General features: G+C 36.4%; 1 protein-coding gene and 1 pseudogene across 1 annotated transcript; one reads left to right on the top strand and one right to left on the bottom strand.

Moving 5' to 3' along the window:
* Positions 1–425: 425 nt before the first annotated feature.
* LOC133786193 (cytochrome c oxidase assembly protein COX15-like) lies at positions 426–4,330 on the top strand (annotated as a pseudogene).
* A 10,975-nt stretch (positions 4,331–15,305) lies between these two features.
* On the bottom strand, positions 15,306–16,220 carry LOC133786192 (wall-associated receptor kinase-like 3). The gene has a single exon (XM_062225398.1). The coding sequence runs from the start codon at positions 16,218–16,220 to the stop codon at positions 15,306–15,308; it is 915 nt and encodes a 304-aa protein (XP_062081382.1).
* Between the last annotated feature and the right edge of the window lie 725 nt (positions 16,221–16,945).

The following is a 16,945-nucleotide window of genomic DNA, read 5'->3' as shown; positions in this document are numbered from 1 at the left end:
TATTAGTAGTATGCGCAAGGTTTTGTTGTTCTTAATTAACCATAGTATGGCTAAAGCTAATGTCTCAACACCCATCATTAGATTGAATACTTCATCTTTCTCTTGTATGTGTTTCAACTTTTGACAACTATTTCTACATCTGTTTTGTCAGGAAGCTTTATATCGAACTTCTTTAGTTACTTGGCATGAGATTAGATTGGAAATCCTTTAGCATTTTCCATTTCTATACCAACCACACCACAGTTGTAATTGCTTGCAAGTAGAATCTCAGTTGTGATTTGAAAATGGTTTATGATATAATTATTTTACTAGTTTTCAAAGAAATACATTTTTATTATTAAAAAAAGTTAGTAGAAGCTAAAACCCTATATGGGCTAGTAAAACCCTCACACATTGGCATTGGTATTGAGACAGAATAAAGAGAGATGTTCCGGAGCCGATTATCACCATTTTTGTTGGTGAAGAGTAACCGTATGGCTCTCTACAACCACCTCACCCAAGCAACATCATCTTCGTCTAAAGTTGCAAGGGAGGAGACATCTAGATTTTTCTCCACTGGAATCGTACGGAGAATTCTGCATGACTTCCGATCTTCCCCTAAGGTTCTTCTATCTTTATCTTTAGAACTGAGAGATTGTACTTTGCTAAATTTTGTTATATGGAAGCTTGAACCAACTTCAAACACTTTGAGCTGAATTGATTAGCTTCAACTTCATTAAATGCCATTTCGAGACCCCGAAAATGACAACTTTCTCATTTTTTATATATATGTAATCCATAAAGCATTTTCATAGTAGTCATAGATTTGATTGTGGAGTTCTGTAAACTGTTATTGCAGTTGTAGATATTTTAAAAATCATAGCTTGGGATATCAGGAAACAATTTTTTTCTTAACTTTTGTGCTATGATATAAGTATATATATATAAATATTGGTTCTTAGGACTTAAATGGCCGGTTCCTTGTCTGCTGTCTTTCTTTTTATTTCGTTTTCTAAATTTTCTGTTCTTTGCTTCATATCAGTATGTGCTCTTACATTTAAGTTTATATGTAGATATTTTTATATTTTAGTTGAGCATCATTACTTCTTACTGCATCAGCTAGCAGTAACCCAAGATTAAAGTTTAAAATTTTCAACTTGCAAAAATTCATTGGTTTCATAAATGCCATTTCGACCTCATTCCCTGCTTTAAAATTTATTTCTTGTAAGTATCATATATATATATATGTTTTTGGGTATCTAAGTACTTAGCTACATTGTAAGGACCAATATTTTGTGTATGACAAATTAGGTTCAGTTGCGTCTGGAATGGACTTTTGTTATGTCTGGAGTATATTTGTTTTTAGTTAGAGTCCACGTCAGCATGTGTGTAAAGCAAGTCTGTTAGTGAGTTACAGCTGTTAGTTAGTTCGGGATTATACCTAATTGCAGCCAAGGTTATATAATGGGCTGGGCAATTAGTTATAACTAACTCTCTTTGTTCGAAAGCTTTGATTGGGGGTTTTTGCTCTGTTTTCTTTCTTCTTCTTTTATTGATTTTTTGCAGGTGTTTTTCAAGAAACTCCATTGAAGATAGCTGGAGGTTTCTGTGCAAACTCCTGGTTCAAGCCGTAGTTGCTGAAGGAGTTCAGCTGGGTCTTGAAGGTGTAGATTTGAAGGTTTTCGGATTTGAGAAAGTGTTGAAGGGAGTTCAACATTGAAGCAAGGGGATCTTGCATTAATAACCAAGGGATTTGGTTGATTAGGGTAAAAGCTTCATTGTATATTGAGATAGTTTGTATTGATTTTACATTTTGTGTCTTGAACTGGTTTATGTAAAATTACTTCTGAATATAGTGAAAGTTCTTACCCTGGTTCAGGGAACCCAAGCACTAGTCGGCTGAAATGTGTTTTCAGTGCAGATGAAGCTTGTAATTCTTGTGTGTCAACTCTTATAACTGTTCAGTTAATATACAAGCTTAAATCAAGATAAAGATTGTAAATCTGAAAAGATAGGCTAAAACTTAGGTTTTTCATACATATTCAGCTATTATATTCTAAATTGCTAATTTGATAGTGGGAAGTAACCACAGAAGCAGAAAAGTCGATAGTTGCATATTTTTGCTTTTGATATTATGTGTTTCTTATGGCAACCCTATATTCCATGACAATTAAATGTAATGGAAGTCCTTGTTCTAACTCAGTTTCACTTGGGGATTGGAACACAATTCATGTATCATGTTCATGTAATTTAAATGTAATACTTGTGTAACAAGTTTATAATGCAATTCAGTGACAGTATGTGCCATCTTTGAGAAATGTTTCCACCGTGCAATCTCTTAATGCAAAAAGTAATGAAGGACTGAAGCTACTTGTAAATGGAGGACCTCATGCTCAGAAAATGGTTGGGATATGGCTCTTTGGCTCTGCTGCTTGGGTGTTTAGTATGGTCGTACTTGGAGGTGTTACACGACTAACAAAATCTGGTCTTTCGATAACTGATTGGAAGTTCAGTGGTGGGCTCCCTCCTCTATCTGATGAAGAATGGTTACAGGAATTCGAGAAGTACAAGCAGTCCCCTGAATATAAGCGGTCAGTGAAAGAAAAGAACAGTACATGTATTTGTAGCATTGCTAATGGTTTGTGATGCTTAGCTTTCTAGTTTTTAACGGTTTTGAGATGAACTTTTTTGGAGTTCGGACAAGGATTATTTTATGGCATTTGCGATAATATTATTAATATTTTTTGAATTTATGGATGATGGTTTTTGCAGGGTTAATCAAGGAATGAGCATTGATGATTTCAAATTTATATACTGGATGGAATATGCTCATCGTATGTGGGGAAGAGCTCTTGGTATCATGTTTGCTTTGCCATTTTCATATTTTCTTCGTAAGGGATATATTACCGTATGACTTGGACTAAAACTCTCTACTCTTTTCGTCCTTGGTGCTGGGCAGGGTCTGATTGGATGGTGGATGGTTAAAAGTGGTTTAGAGGTAGGACACTTTATATTAAGTGTATTTGCAATTTTGAATCGAAAAATGTTGCGGTTTGCACCTTTTTAAATGATCTCTTTTTTTCAAATAGGAACCACCATCTGAATATGCACAGCCTAGAGTAAGCCCTTATCGGCTTGCAGCTCATCTCACTTCGGCATTTGTTATATACAGCGGCCTTCTTTGGACAGGTTTCTCGGTGGTAATGCCCGAACCACCTGAAGTTTCAATGTCCTGGGTTAAGGGTGCCGCAAAAGTAAAGAGATTTGCTCTTCCTGTCAGCTTACTCGTCGGCATTACTGTTGTCTCAGGAGCATTTGTTGCAGGAAATGATGCTGTATGTAACTTCAACTGTTATTGTATTGCTCAGTTTTTAACAAATTAGTTAGTAGGTGGTATGCTTTTCTTTTTTTTGCTAGTAGCGTATCATGATAATGATTCTGTGAATTTCCAGGGGCATGCCTACAATACTTTTCCAAAGATGGGTGACACATGGATACCTGAGGATGTTCTAGAAATGAAGCCACTTATTCGCAACTTCTTTGAGAATACTTCGTTGGTGCAGGTAATTTTCCTATGGTGTTTCTTTACTGTGTATTATTGAGAGAATTCCTTAGCATGATTTAGGTTCAGTCGGTCATTGAATTTTGATTCATAAAGGTATTCACGAGATCTCAAATTCAGAAAAATATATTTTAATCCATTGAACTACGAGCTCAATGGCTCAAACTCCGCATGACCAGTAGTTTCCTGAAATCCGTGTGAACCTATACTCATCAATGTGATCTTAGAATATTCCTTTTAACCTCATTTACAGCTTGACCATCGTATCCTGGCAACAGCCACTTTAGTTTCAATCGGCTCATTATGGTGGTTAACGAGGAAGGTGGATCTTCATCCTGCTGTTCGATATTTGATTGGAAGCACTGTTGGCATGGCTGGTCTTCAGGTACATATGTTTCGATAACTCAATTTCTATTAATGTTCTTTTGACTTTAAAGATCAAAACTTGGTTCTTCCCCTTGAACATGTAGCTAGGACCGAACGATATTTGATGATCATTCTTGTAATCATTGCAGGTTACCTTGGGGATATCTACCCTTTTGTCATACGTGCCAGTTTCCCTGGGCAGTGCTCATCAAGCTGGGGCTTTGACACTAATGTCACTGATGATCCTTCTCATTCACACTCTGAGGAAGCCATCACCCGCTCTTCTTAAATCTCTGCCAAAAGTTGCCAAGACAATCTAGCTTACCGCACAAATTTGTGCAGATGCCTGCCCTTTTGGTTGGTGTCATAAGAAAAATTTGTTTCATAAACGCATAATGCTCGGCCTTTGTTTTTCTTCTTCTTCTTGTTTAGCTAATGTGGTTTATTCAATTCCTCATTGTGGAACTTGAAACGTTATAAGGGCCTTTGTGGTTAAAGAAACTTACCACATTTTCGTTCATGGAGATCAACTAGAAAAAGCTTGATCGAAGAAGACGTATCAGAGAAACATTGATTGATCAGATAAGATATTTGTATATTGGAATGAGGTTGTGAGAGAGTGGTGTGAATAGCACGAGACTAGATAAAGTATTACAATATATTTTAATACTATCTTTTTCTTTAGTTGTCAATGATGGATGTTATATTGTTTACATTTGTGTTGTAATAAATTATACTATAAAATTATCCAATTGTTATATTGTAAGAAGTTTTGCAATAATGATATATGTACTTAAAATGTGCACCAAAATGAGAACAGAAGCAGAACATATAGTTTGTATCATTGGCAGTGACTGCTTGAAGATTTTCTTCAATTTAATTAGATTGAAGAAAAGTTGAGATGAAAATTGTTGATGACCCACTACACAAATATTTGATTAAGAAATTTACTGCTAAAATACTAAAACTTTCATTTTTACTGACAAATAAATACCAAACTATTGTATGCCTATTCATCATCTGATAGGACCATGTTTAGTCTCTATAATCATAACTGACCAACCATACTATAAAAAAAAACAGGAAATATACATATTTAATACGGTTCCTATATTTGTAAAAAAAATTAAATGGTACATTCTGCACTATTTTGGTCAATAAATTTTCTATAATATACAAATTAATCTTTTTTTTATATACTAATTTAGTAACACATTGAAATATAATAATTTTAGTACCATCTAATAAGAGAAATTCCTATCAAATACCCTATATTTCAAAAATTAGTAACAAGTTTATAATGCAATTCAAGGTCAGTATGTGCCATGCATCTTTGAGAAATGTTTCCAACGTGCAGTCTCTTAATGCAAAAAGTAATGAAGGATTGAGGCTACTTGTAAATGGAGGACCTCATGCTCAGAAAATGGTTGGGATATGGTTCTTTGGCTTTGCTGCTTGGGTGACTAGTATGTTCGTACTTGCACGTGTTAGAGCACTCAGAATGGATGTTCTCCTCTATATTACAAAATACATCACCAAAACATAATTTATTTTAAACTTTTACATTATACCATACATCAGCTTCTCTATTTTTTCTCTACATCATTTAAATATTATATTTTTTAAAAATATTTTATTCATTTTAAGAAATAAAATAATTAAATATATAATAGTATCACACTCATATATATATATATATACAAAAGTTTATAAAAAATAATAAAATATTTATAGCTTGATGAATAGTGTTTAACTACATATAGAGAAATAATATTCATTTAGGTAAAAAAAAATATAAGTTTACACCATTCATTGGAAGACTATTTAGCCATTTTTTCTCTATATTATAAAGAATGAAACATTTTACCTTCTCCATTAGAAGTGCTCTTACACGACTACAATATTTGGTCTTTCGATGACTGAAACATTCCAAGAGTAGTCCACAAGTTTAGGTTGCGCATATTCTAGCTTTTCATAATTATGTTGACTATCCTTAGAATCTTTATCAATTATTTGTATCATCTCTAGTTCCATTGCTACTTTTTTCATGGTAGGTTGATTCCTTCCACTCAAATGTAAACATCTCTGTGCAAGGTCAACAACAATTAAGATCTCTTCTTTTGGTTCATTTTTGATAACTTGATCATCAAGAATGTCAAAGAGACTAATTTTTTCCTCCATTGTCATTGTGTAATATGTCGCTAAACATCTTCCTTCTTTTAACCCGTGTTGTAGATAATGCTTTTTGTCCAATCAAGGGCTCAAAAAGAACCACTCCATATTGATTTTTCTTTTAATAAATAAATTATATATTTAGACGAAAAAATATATTAAGAATAAAGAAATGCTGTGTTTTGTACTAGAAGAGATCGAGTATCGATAAGGAGATTGAAATGTATATTTGTGTGAGTATGATGTTCACCATCATTCTCACCTTCTTGTAAGGATAATATTTATGGAGATAATATTTATTAGATAGTGGGCAATAAAAATTTGTATAAAAAGAACTAATTGGAAAAATAAAAAGGCCAAATGTAATGCCTCGAATTCCCTAATATGGTTTAGTGGCGGTTAAGTAGGCCGGGAGGGCCATACTTGTTTAATTAAGCCGTTAAATGAATATATGCATGTTTATGTGAATTATATTATGATATGATGTTATATTCATGCATGTGTGTCCGCATTTGAAATATTATGCTGTTTTGATAATTTGGCCCATTAAGGGTAATTTGTGTATTTGGGTGCATGATGCGATTTGTGAATAAGATTCTATTATTATGGAGATATATTCGAGCTATTCGGCATGAGACGGTCATATTTAGTGGATTAGCGGTTTTGTTATAACGGGGTAAATTTTGGGGTAATATAAATGTTTATTTGATGATAAATTGGGAATATTTGAGATCAGGGTGAAATTTCGGAGGTTTTGACTAAAATGTCCCCGGGGGTGTTTTCGGTACCCCGAGCACTAGGTTTTATTTGAGGTTACTTAAGCTTGAAGTAGCTTATCAGATAGAACGTACGATAGAAAACCTCCCGTTCTTCCTTTTCAAAGTCCGTTTCACCATTTGAGCCTTTTCGAAGAAATCTTGAGTTCTAGGAGTCGGAATCGAGCGAGGATCGAGGCATAGCGATCCTAGGAAAGATTAGAAGCTTCTTAACCGAAGGATTCGATAGAAAACAACTCAATCAAAGGTAATCGAAGTTTAAGTTTTGAGTTTTTCGAGTTTCTAAGCTTTGAATTGATTTTGTGAATTGTTGAGTTTTCGATCTGTTTGAACCTTGGGTTTTGAGGGTTTTGATGCATTGGGAAGCTTGGGAACTTTGTTTTGATGATTGGGGAATGTTTAGATATGTTTATGGAGGCCTTGGAGTGCTTAGAACTCATTTGGGAGTGGCCCAGAGTTGAGGGCCGCGGCCCTGCTTTGAAGAAGCAGGTGGAGGCTGTGTGCCTGCTGGGCGCCGCGGCCCTTGCTTCAGGAAACTCTGGGGGCCGCGGCCCTTCCCCAGTTTTTGCCCCGTTTGCTCATTTTGACCCCGGAAACCTAGTTTTAGGCCTCGGGAGTGTCCCTACTACTTGGATTAGTTTGGATTGATCTCTGGGAGGCTAGATATTGGTTTGAGAACCTTTGATTATCATGTTGTTGACGGTATCCTGTAATGTTTTATGATTAGGTAACCGCTAAAGGACTAAAAGCTAAACCGTTCTCAAGGGTCGTTCTTTTGTTCATTCTAGCTCGAATCAGAGGTAAGAAAACAGTGTATGGATACAATTGCACCCTGTATATGTATATGACATGCATAGTTTGTTATTGAAGCATGTTGGTTGATATATGTGGACATGGATTGCAAATTAAATGCTAGTGAGTGTTGAATACTGGTTTATGGCACTGACTAGTCAGGGACCGACCCTAAAGTCGATGAACATGCATTGAATGGCTCAATGACATTAATGCGGGACCGACCCTAAGGTCGAAGAACTTATAAGCGCTTGCCTGGTCTAAGACTAGATGTTCATAGCCAGGGTATTTGACCCCGGTGACTGCTTGTCACACGGCTGGGGGACGCTATCCTTAGCTACGACTCTAGAGTCGAGAGGAAGGTTATGATGGTGACCAATCACCATGCACCTATCCTGATCAAACTTGTGAATGCACTACCTATCAATTAAGCCCTGGTGACCCTATCGTCACATGGCTAGAGGGAGCTATACCCATTATTGTGACTTTTGGCTATTGTCACCTATCTGTTTTGGACTGTTGATCCTCAGGTGTTCATGACCTCTCTATTTATAGAGGTTTTCAGAGTTCATTCCCACATATTTCAGGAAGATACTCCTCTTCATTAATGTGAATAATGACATTAAATTCTGTAACTCCTATATACAAGGAAACGTCCCTTGAAGACCAGGGGGCATATAACAGACTAGTTAATATCCCTTTAATGTAGGGAAGTTACAACAATAAATATCTTTTGAATGCATGGACTGCGTCTCATCAGATGACTCACTAAGCCGTTCGAGGTCAGCAGTCAGCATCATGTCAGTCCAGGTCTCTAGGTAAATTACGAGCTGTATAACTTTCCCCAAGACCAGCTTGGAGCAGATAAATATCATTGAGGCTGTCACATTCCGAGCTCATACCCATACCAAGCTCGGGCTACTTGATCCGAGACACCTGACAATGGATATACTCCGATGCTACGTCTTTCGAGCTTAAAAAGAACTCCGAGGTTACATATCTTCGAGGTTGCCACCTTGCTTCGAGGTTTGGCACCTGGACCACGAACATGCACTTTAGATATTGCGAGCTCACACCTGACGAATCCAGCTTTCGAGGTCACAACCTCAGGCGTACAATCCCAACGTAAACTTATGGCATGCACGGCGTCAATAGTTTGGTGCTTTCATTGAGAGCCTTAAGCAGTACAATCCTTGAATAGCTATGGCCGCGAATGAACAGAATATTCCTAAAGAAAACTATCCACGATGCCCTGGGAAGCAGCCAATGGTAAAACCAGAAATTGAAGAGAGAAGTGAGTCCTCCGATTCTCGGGGACCTCCAGCACCTCCGATTCCAAGGGATGATGAGGACATGTACTACAATCCTGAATGGTACGTCCCCATTGTGGAACTTGAAATCCGACAGTTAAGAAAACAGTTGGCTGAGGCCAAGAAGCGGAACGAGGAATTGGCAAGGTTAGCTGCGGAGGCCCAGGCGGCTCAGCCCCAACCTCCGCGTGAGTACCAAGCCCCACCTCCTCGGGACGTTCATGTCCCTCCCCGCAGGCCTCGTGGGCGGCCTGGAAAGAACGCTGCCACAAGGAGACCGGAGCAACCTCCGCCACCAGCGGAGCAACCTGCTCCCTCGAGAGCTCGGAGAAACACTCGAGCTAGAGCCCCAGTCAACTCAACTGTAGAGTTACCAACAGAAACTGGGAATAACCAAGCCCCTGCAGAGGCTCGGACTCAGACTCCTGGCGACCCGCATAATGCAATCGAGTCGGCGCGAGCGAACTCGGGACCATCCAGACCCCGGAATGGGTGGCAGCCACTGTCACCCATACGGTTCCCTCCATCGCCAATAAGATATCCCTCACCACCTCGGAGGAACTCAAGGCCAACTCAGGGTGATGAGGAAGGGCGGGTAGGATGGAAACAAGGTAATAGAGGAGCTGCTAGGGAACAGAGAGACACCCAGCCTGCGAGAAGCCAAATGTCTTGGTCTCGCACTGCAGAGACGAGGCAGCATGAAAGAAATCCATCTCAGAATAACCATGCCACAAGCCTCGCCAGTGACGACTCAGGAGACACCAGATCAGTCAGCATGTATGATCAAGGTCGAAGAAATACTGGAAACCATAGGAATCGCTCCGACCTGCGGGAACACCTAAATCAAAATCGGGGAAGTGGTAATCCATCGAACCCAGACCTGAGAGATCGCCTAAATGGGAGCAAAGATCCCTTACGAAGACATGAGCCTGGAATTGTGATCAATGATAGCCAATTTCAGGCGAGACCCCTCGCGGACCCGGTTCAAGAAAGAATTGATCAGCTGGAAATGACATTTAGGCTCTTGCAGAATGAGCAAGGTCGGAGTCATGATGAGGATTCTGACGAGGAGCTCGAACCATTCGCTCCCCATATTTCCAACACTCTGTTTCCTCAAGGGTTTCAGATTCCTCATGTCCCTCCTTTTGAAAGGAAATCCGACCCGTACAGTCATTTGAGTACATTTAACACCATAATGAGAGCAAGTAATGTGGGCTACGAGCTCAGATGCATGTTATTTCCAGCATCACTTACAGGACCAGCAAAAAGCTAGTTCGAGAAATATAAGAGACATTCAATCACTTCTTGGGACCAGCTATCAAAGGATTTCAAGAAACAGTTTAGAGCCATGATCGGTGTAAGACCTGAAGCGTCAACCTTGACCAACGTTCGGCAACAGCCAGGCGAAACGTTGAAAAGCTACCTTATGAGGTTTAACCTGGAGGTTGCCCGAGCTCGAGATGTGGACGACAGCAATCATCTAATGGTCGTCCAAGCTGGGATAATGCCGAGAAGTCCCCTCTGGGATGATATGCAGAGAAAGCCTGTGAGGTCTTTGACCGAGTTTAATAGGCGAGCTCAAAGGTTTGTCATTGTAGAAAAGGCGAGGCCAACACTGAATATGACCTCTCAGCCCGTAACTACAACGATAAACGTAAACTCTGCCTCGGTTTTGGCAGACCCATCAGCCTCAAAACCCCTGCAGAAAACCCTTCTAAAAGGAAGAAGAATGGAGGGAGTAACCCCGAGGCGAAAGGGGGAAAGAAGAAGAAAGGGGAAAGGTATTTCTCCATATAAAAAGTTTACACTGAGCTCAACGAGTCCCGGGAGAATATATACCTGGCTAATGAAAACCAGGTCCCTTTAAGACGACCAGACCCCATGAGAAATCAGAAGTCCAAAAGGGACTCCAGCAAGTACTATCGATTTCACAGAGACCCTGGGCACACTACTGATGAATGCAGGCAGTTGAAGGAAGAGATCAAAGGACTGATCTCGAGAGGATATTTTAGACAATATGTTAGAAACTAGAATAATAATCAGGCTTCTACTAGCCAGAGGGCAGCTGAGCCACAGCCTGCTCAAAACAATAATTCTCGAGCTAGAGAAGAGGATAGACCCCCTCCGATAGATGGAGAAGATGTGACAACCATCTCGGGCGGGCCTCATCTCGCAGGGACGGGCAAGAATGCCCAAAAGTTATATGTGAACGAGCTAAAAACTGGGGAAGGGTCCCCCTATGAACTCGAACCTAGAGCTCCAAAGTGCCAAAAGGTTGAATCTCAACCGATAACCTTTACTGAGGATGATGCGTCCCATGTTCAGTTTCCCCACAATGACCCATTGGTCATCACTCTACAGCTCGCGAATAAGAGAGTTCATCGAGTTCTCATTGATAATGGGAGCTCAGTGAACATTCTCTATAAGGCCACCTTAGAAAAGATGGGACTCACGCTTCGAGACCTAAAATCTTGTGCAACTACCTTGTACGGTTTTTCAGGAGAAGGGATTGCCTGTATGGGGTCCATTGAACTCCCTGTAACCTTGGGAGACTATCCAGTCTCAGCAACCAAGATGATGGAGTTTGTAGTAGTGGACTTGCCATCAGCCTACAACGTGCTACTCGGGAGACCCGCCCTAGTAGGGCTGGGGGCAGTCTCGTCTGTAAGGCATTTGGCCGTCAAGTTCCCGACTTCCAGTGGCATCGGGACGTTGAAGGGAGACCAGTTAGCCGGGAGGGAATGCTATAGCATTTCAATAAGGGGAAAGAAGCAGGCGAGCGCACAAACGCTCGTCATTATCCAGAATAAAGTCGGGACAATCTTGGAAATAGATGAAGAAATCGACCCAAGAGTGGAGGAAAGAGCTGATCTCGAACCATTAGAAGAGCTCGAAGAAGTCAGGCTCGAAGAATCAGACCTCCCGAAAACGGTAAAGGTCGGGAAAAATCTCCAGGAAGAAACTAAATAGCAATTAATTCGCTTTTTGAAGAAAAACTTGGATGTCTTCACGTGGTCACATTAGGACATGGTGGGAATAAGTCCAAATATAGTGAGCCACGCACTAAATATCGATAAAAGCTTCCCGCCGAAGCAACAAAAGCGAAGACAACTGGATGACGATAGGAAAAATGCCCTGAAAGAGGAAGTCGACAGGTTAAAGGCAAATCGATTCATTAGGGATGCCTTTTACCCCGATTGGGTAGCCAACCCGGTACTGGTCCCAAAGCCTAATGGGGCGTGGTGAACCTGCATTGACTACTCGGACCTCAACAAGGCATGTCCTAAGAATTGTTTTCCTTTACCGCGGATTGACCAGCTTGTGGACGCCACAGTAGGACATGGACTAATGTCATTTATGGATGCCTATTCTGGATATAACCAGATTGCCATGCATGCTCCTAATCAAGAACATACGAGCTTCATAACAGATAAAGGGTTGTATTGTTATAACGTCATGCCATTCAGGCTAAAAAATGCTGGGGCCACATACCAGCGGCTCGTGAACATGATGTTATCCGAGCAAATAGGGAACAACATGGAAGTTTATGTTGACGATATGTTAGTCAAATCTCAACTTAACAATAACCATGTTGATGACCTCGAAGAATGCTTCATCGTGCTCCGGAAATGCGAGCTCACACCTGATGAATCTAGCTTTTGAGGTCACAACCTCAGGCCTCAAAATCTGGGTGTAACAGTTACAAAATTTTATTATGATAATAATTTATAATCCTAATTTTTTACTAATTATATTAATATGAATTCAAATATTATAAAATATTATTATAATAATATTTAATACAAAACTAGACATTTAATACTTATAATAATTAAAATTAAATATTATAAAATATCATTATAATAATATATAATACATAATTTTAATTTTTATTAAAAATATTATCATTAATATTTTAAAATGTTATTATATTATATAATGCTCCAATTATAATAACATTAACAAACAAGTAGTAGTAGTTCAGAAGACTCGTCATCAGTGCCTCTTTCTTCTTTATTATTGATCACTTATTTGTCATCTGGCATCACATTTAATCAAAAAACACATATGTATAGTACTTCAATGGTGAATTAAACTTCAGTTTGAATATTTATATATATATATATATAAATACTATAAATTGATAAGCAAATATCTAATTAATTAAGATACCATTTTAGCAAAAAGTCAAACTAAAAGATATAAGGTTAATTAAACAACTATTTGGTATATTGTGTTTTGATCAAAATACACACTTAGTACCACATGTTATTAATAATATTGTTTATGTAGTACTCTATAATTTAAATTTTACATATTTGGTACCTTAAACAAATTTGATTAATGAAATTTTATCAATACGAACAAACTATCCTCAATTATATGGGTTTTAAATTCAAATTTAATTACTTAATTACATATAACTTAGAGCAATTTATTAGTCATATTGATAAAATTTTATTGATCGCATTTGAGTCCAGGTATCAAATATGTACAATTGTAAATTATAAAGTACCGAATAAGTATTACCGAAAATATTAGATACCAAATCTGTATTTCGATAAAACACAATATACCAAATATATATTTACCCGAGATATATTAATATATAATATCTATAATGCATAAAACAATTACTAAATTCCCTCATATATATATATATTTTATAACTCGCAAATATAAAATTTAAAACTTGAATTCGAGTACTCATATAAAAAGAGTAAAAAATAATTTATGGACATCAACAAGGAAAGTATGATAGTGCTAATATGACAGGTGCTAATATGACAGGATACTTCTATAGTATATGCCAAGAAAGAGACATACTGATACACTTTTCCTGTTTCTAGCATAGATATAATCTCAATTTTTTTATATAATAATATACAATATATTTATTTACTGTTTCACGCATGGATCAAATTTCTAATGGTAGTGTTCAAATTTTTTATAAATTTTGAATAATTACTATAAATAAAGGTAACCTTCAGTGAAAACTTTTTAGTCACAACATGTATTTTGTGTGACTAAATACCACTTTTAGTAACAACAAAATATTACTTATAACTAAAAAGTCATACTTCATCACAAGTTGTCACTAATGTAGTTTTATTAATCACAACTTATTATTTTTAGTGATAAAGTTTGTTGTGACTAAAAATACATTTAGTGACAATAAATTGTGATTTTTTTTACATATACTTTTAGCCACAGACTTTTTAGTGATGACATAGGTAAGATAATTTTTCTTTAGTCACAATTTTTTTTATTTTAGTCACAAAATTTATTATAACTAAAACTAATAAGATTTTTTGTAGAAACCAAGGATCAAACAAATCTATTTCATACAAAAATTTAACGGGCTCAAAACAAGAAAAATGTAATGGTATTCCCCTTTTGGGGGATGTAGAATTACCCAAAAGAAAAAGCAAATATTGGAAAAACATATCCACCATTGAAAATTCTTAGCTGAACCAAGAAAGAAGACTCGAGGAAAGAAAAAGTCTTAATTTGCTTAGACCCTACCTTTTCAATCATCTGTGTTTGGTCCATGTATTAGAACTAGTACTTGATGTGGTCCAATAGTCAAGTCATCACCAATATTTATGTTCATAAATTAAATGAAAAGATATATTTTAGCTTGAAGAAGTCATTTATATGGATGAGTTAGAATGCTTTAAAGTAGCTAGATACAAGTTGAATAGGTTTATTTATGGACTTAAGCAAGCTTCTCGTTCCTAAAATCTTAGGTTTGATGAGATAATCAAAACCTATAGCTTTTAACAAAATATTGATGAGCCTTGTGTTTACTAAGTGCAAATCAAATAGTGGTATTTCTAGTTTTTTATGTAGATGATATCTTACTCATTGGAAATAATGTTAAGAAATTATCATAGGTGAATAATTGGTTGAGCACTCAATTCCAGATGAAGGATTTGAGTATAACAAGTTATAAATAAAAAATGATCATGTATTTGTATTTCTAATAATTTATTATTTATTATATTTGTTAATAATATTTATAAATAGAAATTGAAACACAATTTTCATAATATAACAAAAATTATAAAATTTAATATTAAAATTCATTATAAATAAAATTATAGCTTTACATATTTTTATTATTTTTAGCAAATAATGTATGTAATTACATCAAATCTAATTAATCACATTTATCATGTTAAAAAATATATGCTCTTTAATTACGTTTATATGATATATATATATATACATTTATTTCACATTTGATTATCATTTTACATGTTTTGAGATTGTTATTCATAGCTTATTTTTGTTATACATAACTAACAAAAACATCCAAGAATATATATATATATATGAATTAATTTAAAAAATATTAGTGGTGGATTGAGGATTACCTTGACACCCGTCCTGAATGTACGGACTCCCTCGAAATCCATTACTGCAGCGACAGCTGTATATCCTATCTAGAGAGGAATTTAAAATACCATTATAGGTGTTGCAGTAGAAGCTGCTAGAACTGGATATGGTTGGGATAACATGTATTTTAAATATGTCGAAATACGTATTGTTAAGGGACCAAGTTAGTATGGCGGGAACATAATAATCCAGATAATCGAGATGATGGGATGTTTTGAATTTATCAATTTCATAAGAATCAATCAGGAATGCATATTTGCAATATTCGTTATCACGATTTGTTGCAAGAGTTGTACTAGAATCATTATCCATGGAGATTTTGAAGCTGGCACCTCTACCCATAAAGAAAGAAGTACGACAACATTTAACGCCATCGTCGCAATTACTAAAATCAATACTATTGGATGATGATGAGCAGGTGGAACTGCTGCTGGTGCACCCATCCTGGACGACCCTGATACCACTCCTTATTTCGTACTTGGCAACAAGACCACAACTTACTGTTAAATTTGCAGATTTTTTGCTTGTCTTATTTGCACAGTTGAAGAAACTGATGGGGCTTCTCACCTGAACCCATTGGGACGGTCTATAGTCGTCATAATCATATAACGAAATGTTAAGTACCTGTAGTTGAGTGTGTTTGAGGAAAGGCACAGAGTTGTGGCAGGAGATTTCGAACCATTTGTCAAAATAACAATTGGACGATCCAATTCCGAATGGGAATGGAATAGTTATGTTTCCGCACTTTTCTGGACAACCAGGTTTGACAAGTATAGCAGCTAGTACTGTTGACGACCTTGACATTAATAACCATCCAGTTATGATAACAAACAAGTAGTAGTTCAGCATAGTCACTACCATTTTCTTCTTTCTTCTTTATTATCAATTTTATATATTATTCTACTTTTCCCAGGAATATATATATATATATATTGAGAAGACGTACTGTATATAACAATAAAAAGAAAACAATGAATTAATAAAAGAGGATATTTTGTGATACGTACCACAGAGAGCGATGAGCAAGTTGGAAATTTAATTTGTGTGAATAAGGAATTTATGTGACATTAGTGAGAATATATAATATTCCAAAGATATGTGAAATTCAATTTTTCTTTTTTTTTTCTTTTAAAAAAAAAAAGAAAAGAAAAAGAAGAAGACATCCTATCAGTATGTGCATGTTCTTTTCAGCAGAAAAAAAATAAAATAAAATAAAAAAGAAATAAGCATATATAGAAAACTCGAGGTAAAATCCACAACTGAAAAATCTTTACTGATATATATATGAACCAATATAGAAAACTCGAGGAAACATCCACAGCTGAAAAGTCTTTACTGAACCAAACAAACATTAAAATTTATAGATAAATATAAATAGGGTCATTTGGCAAAATAACTTATTTTTTAAAATTATTTTGCATTTTATCATAGTTTTAATAATCATTTGCAAAATGACCTCTTATAATTTAGACAGCTAGTCGAAAATTTAGACATGAGGTCGAAAAATTCAAATAGCTGGTCAAAAATTTTAGACAGTTGGTCGAAAAATTTAGATAACTGGTCGAATTTTAGACAGAGACCATTTT

This window comes from Humulus lupulus, chromosome 6, assembly GCF_963169125.1.
Source record: "Humulus lupulus chromosome 6, drHumLupu1.1, whole genome shotgun sequence".
NCBI classification, from domain to species: domain Eukaryota; kingdom Viridiplantae; phylum Streptophyta; class Magnoliopsida; order Rosales; family Cannabaceae; genus Humulus; species Humulus lupulus.
The sequence above is the reverse complement of the archived record's forward strand: the minus strand, read 5'-3'. Positions and strand labels throughout refer to the sequence as shown.

Excerpts from the sequence above, each read along its gene's own strand:
- LOC133786192 (XM_062225398.1), bottom strand. The coding sequence starts at position 16,220 with ATGGTAGTGACTATGCTGAACTACTACTTGTTTGTTATCATAACTGGA.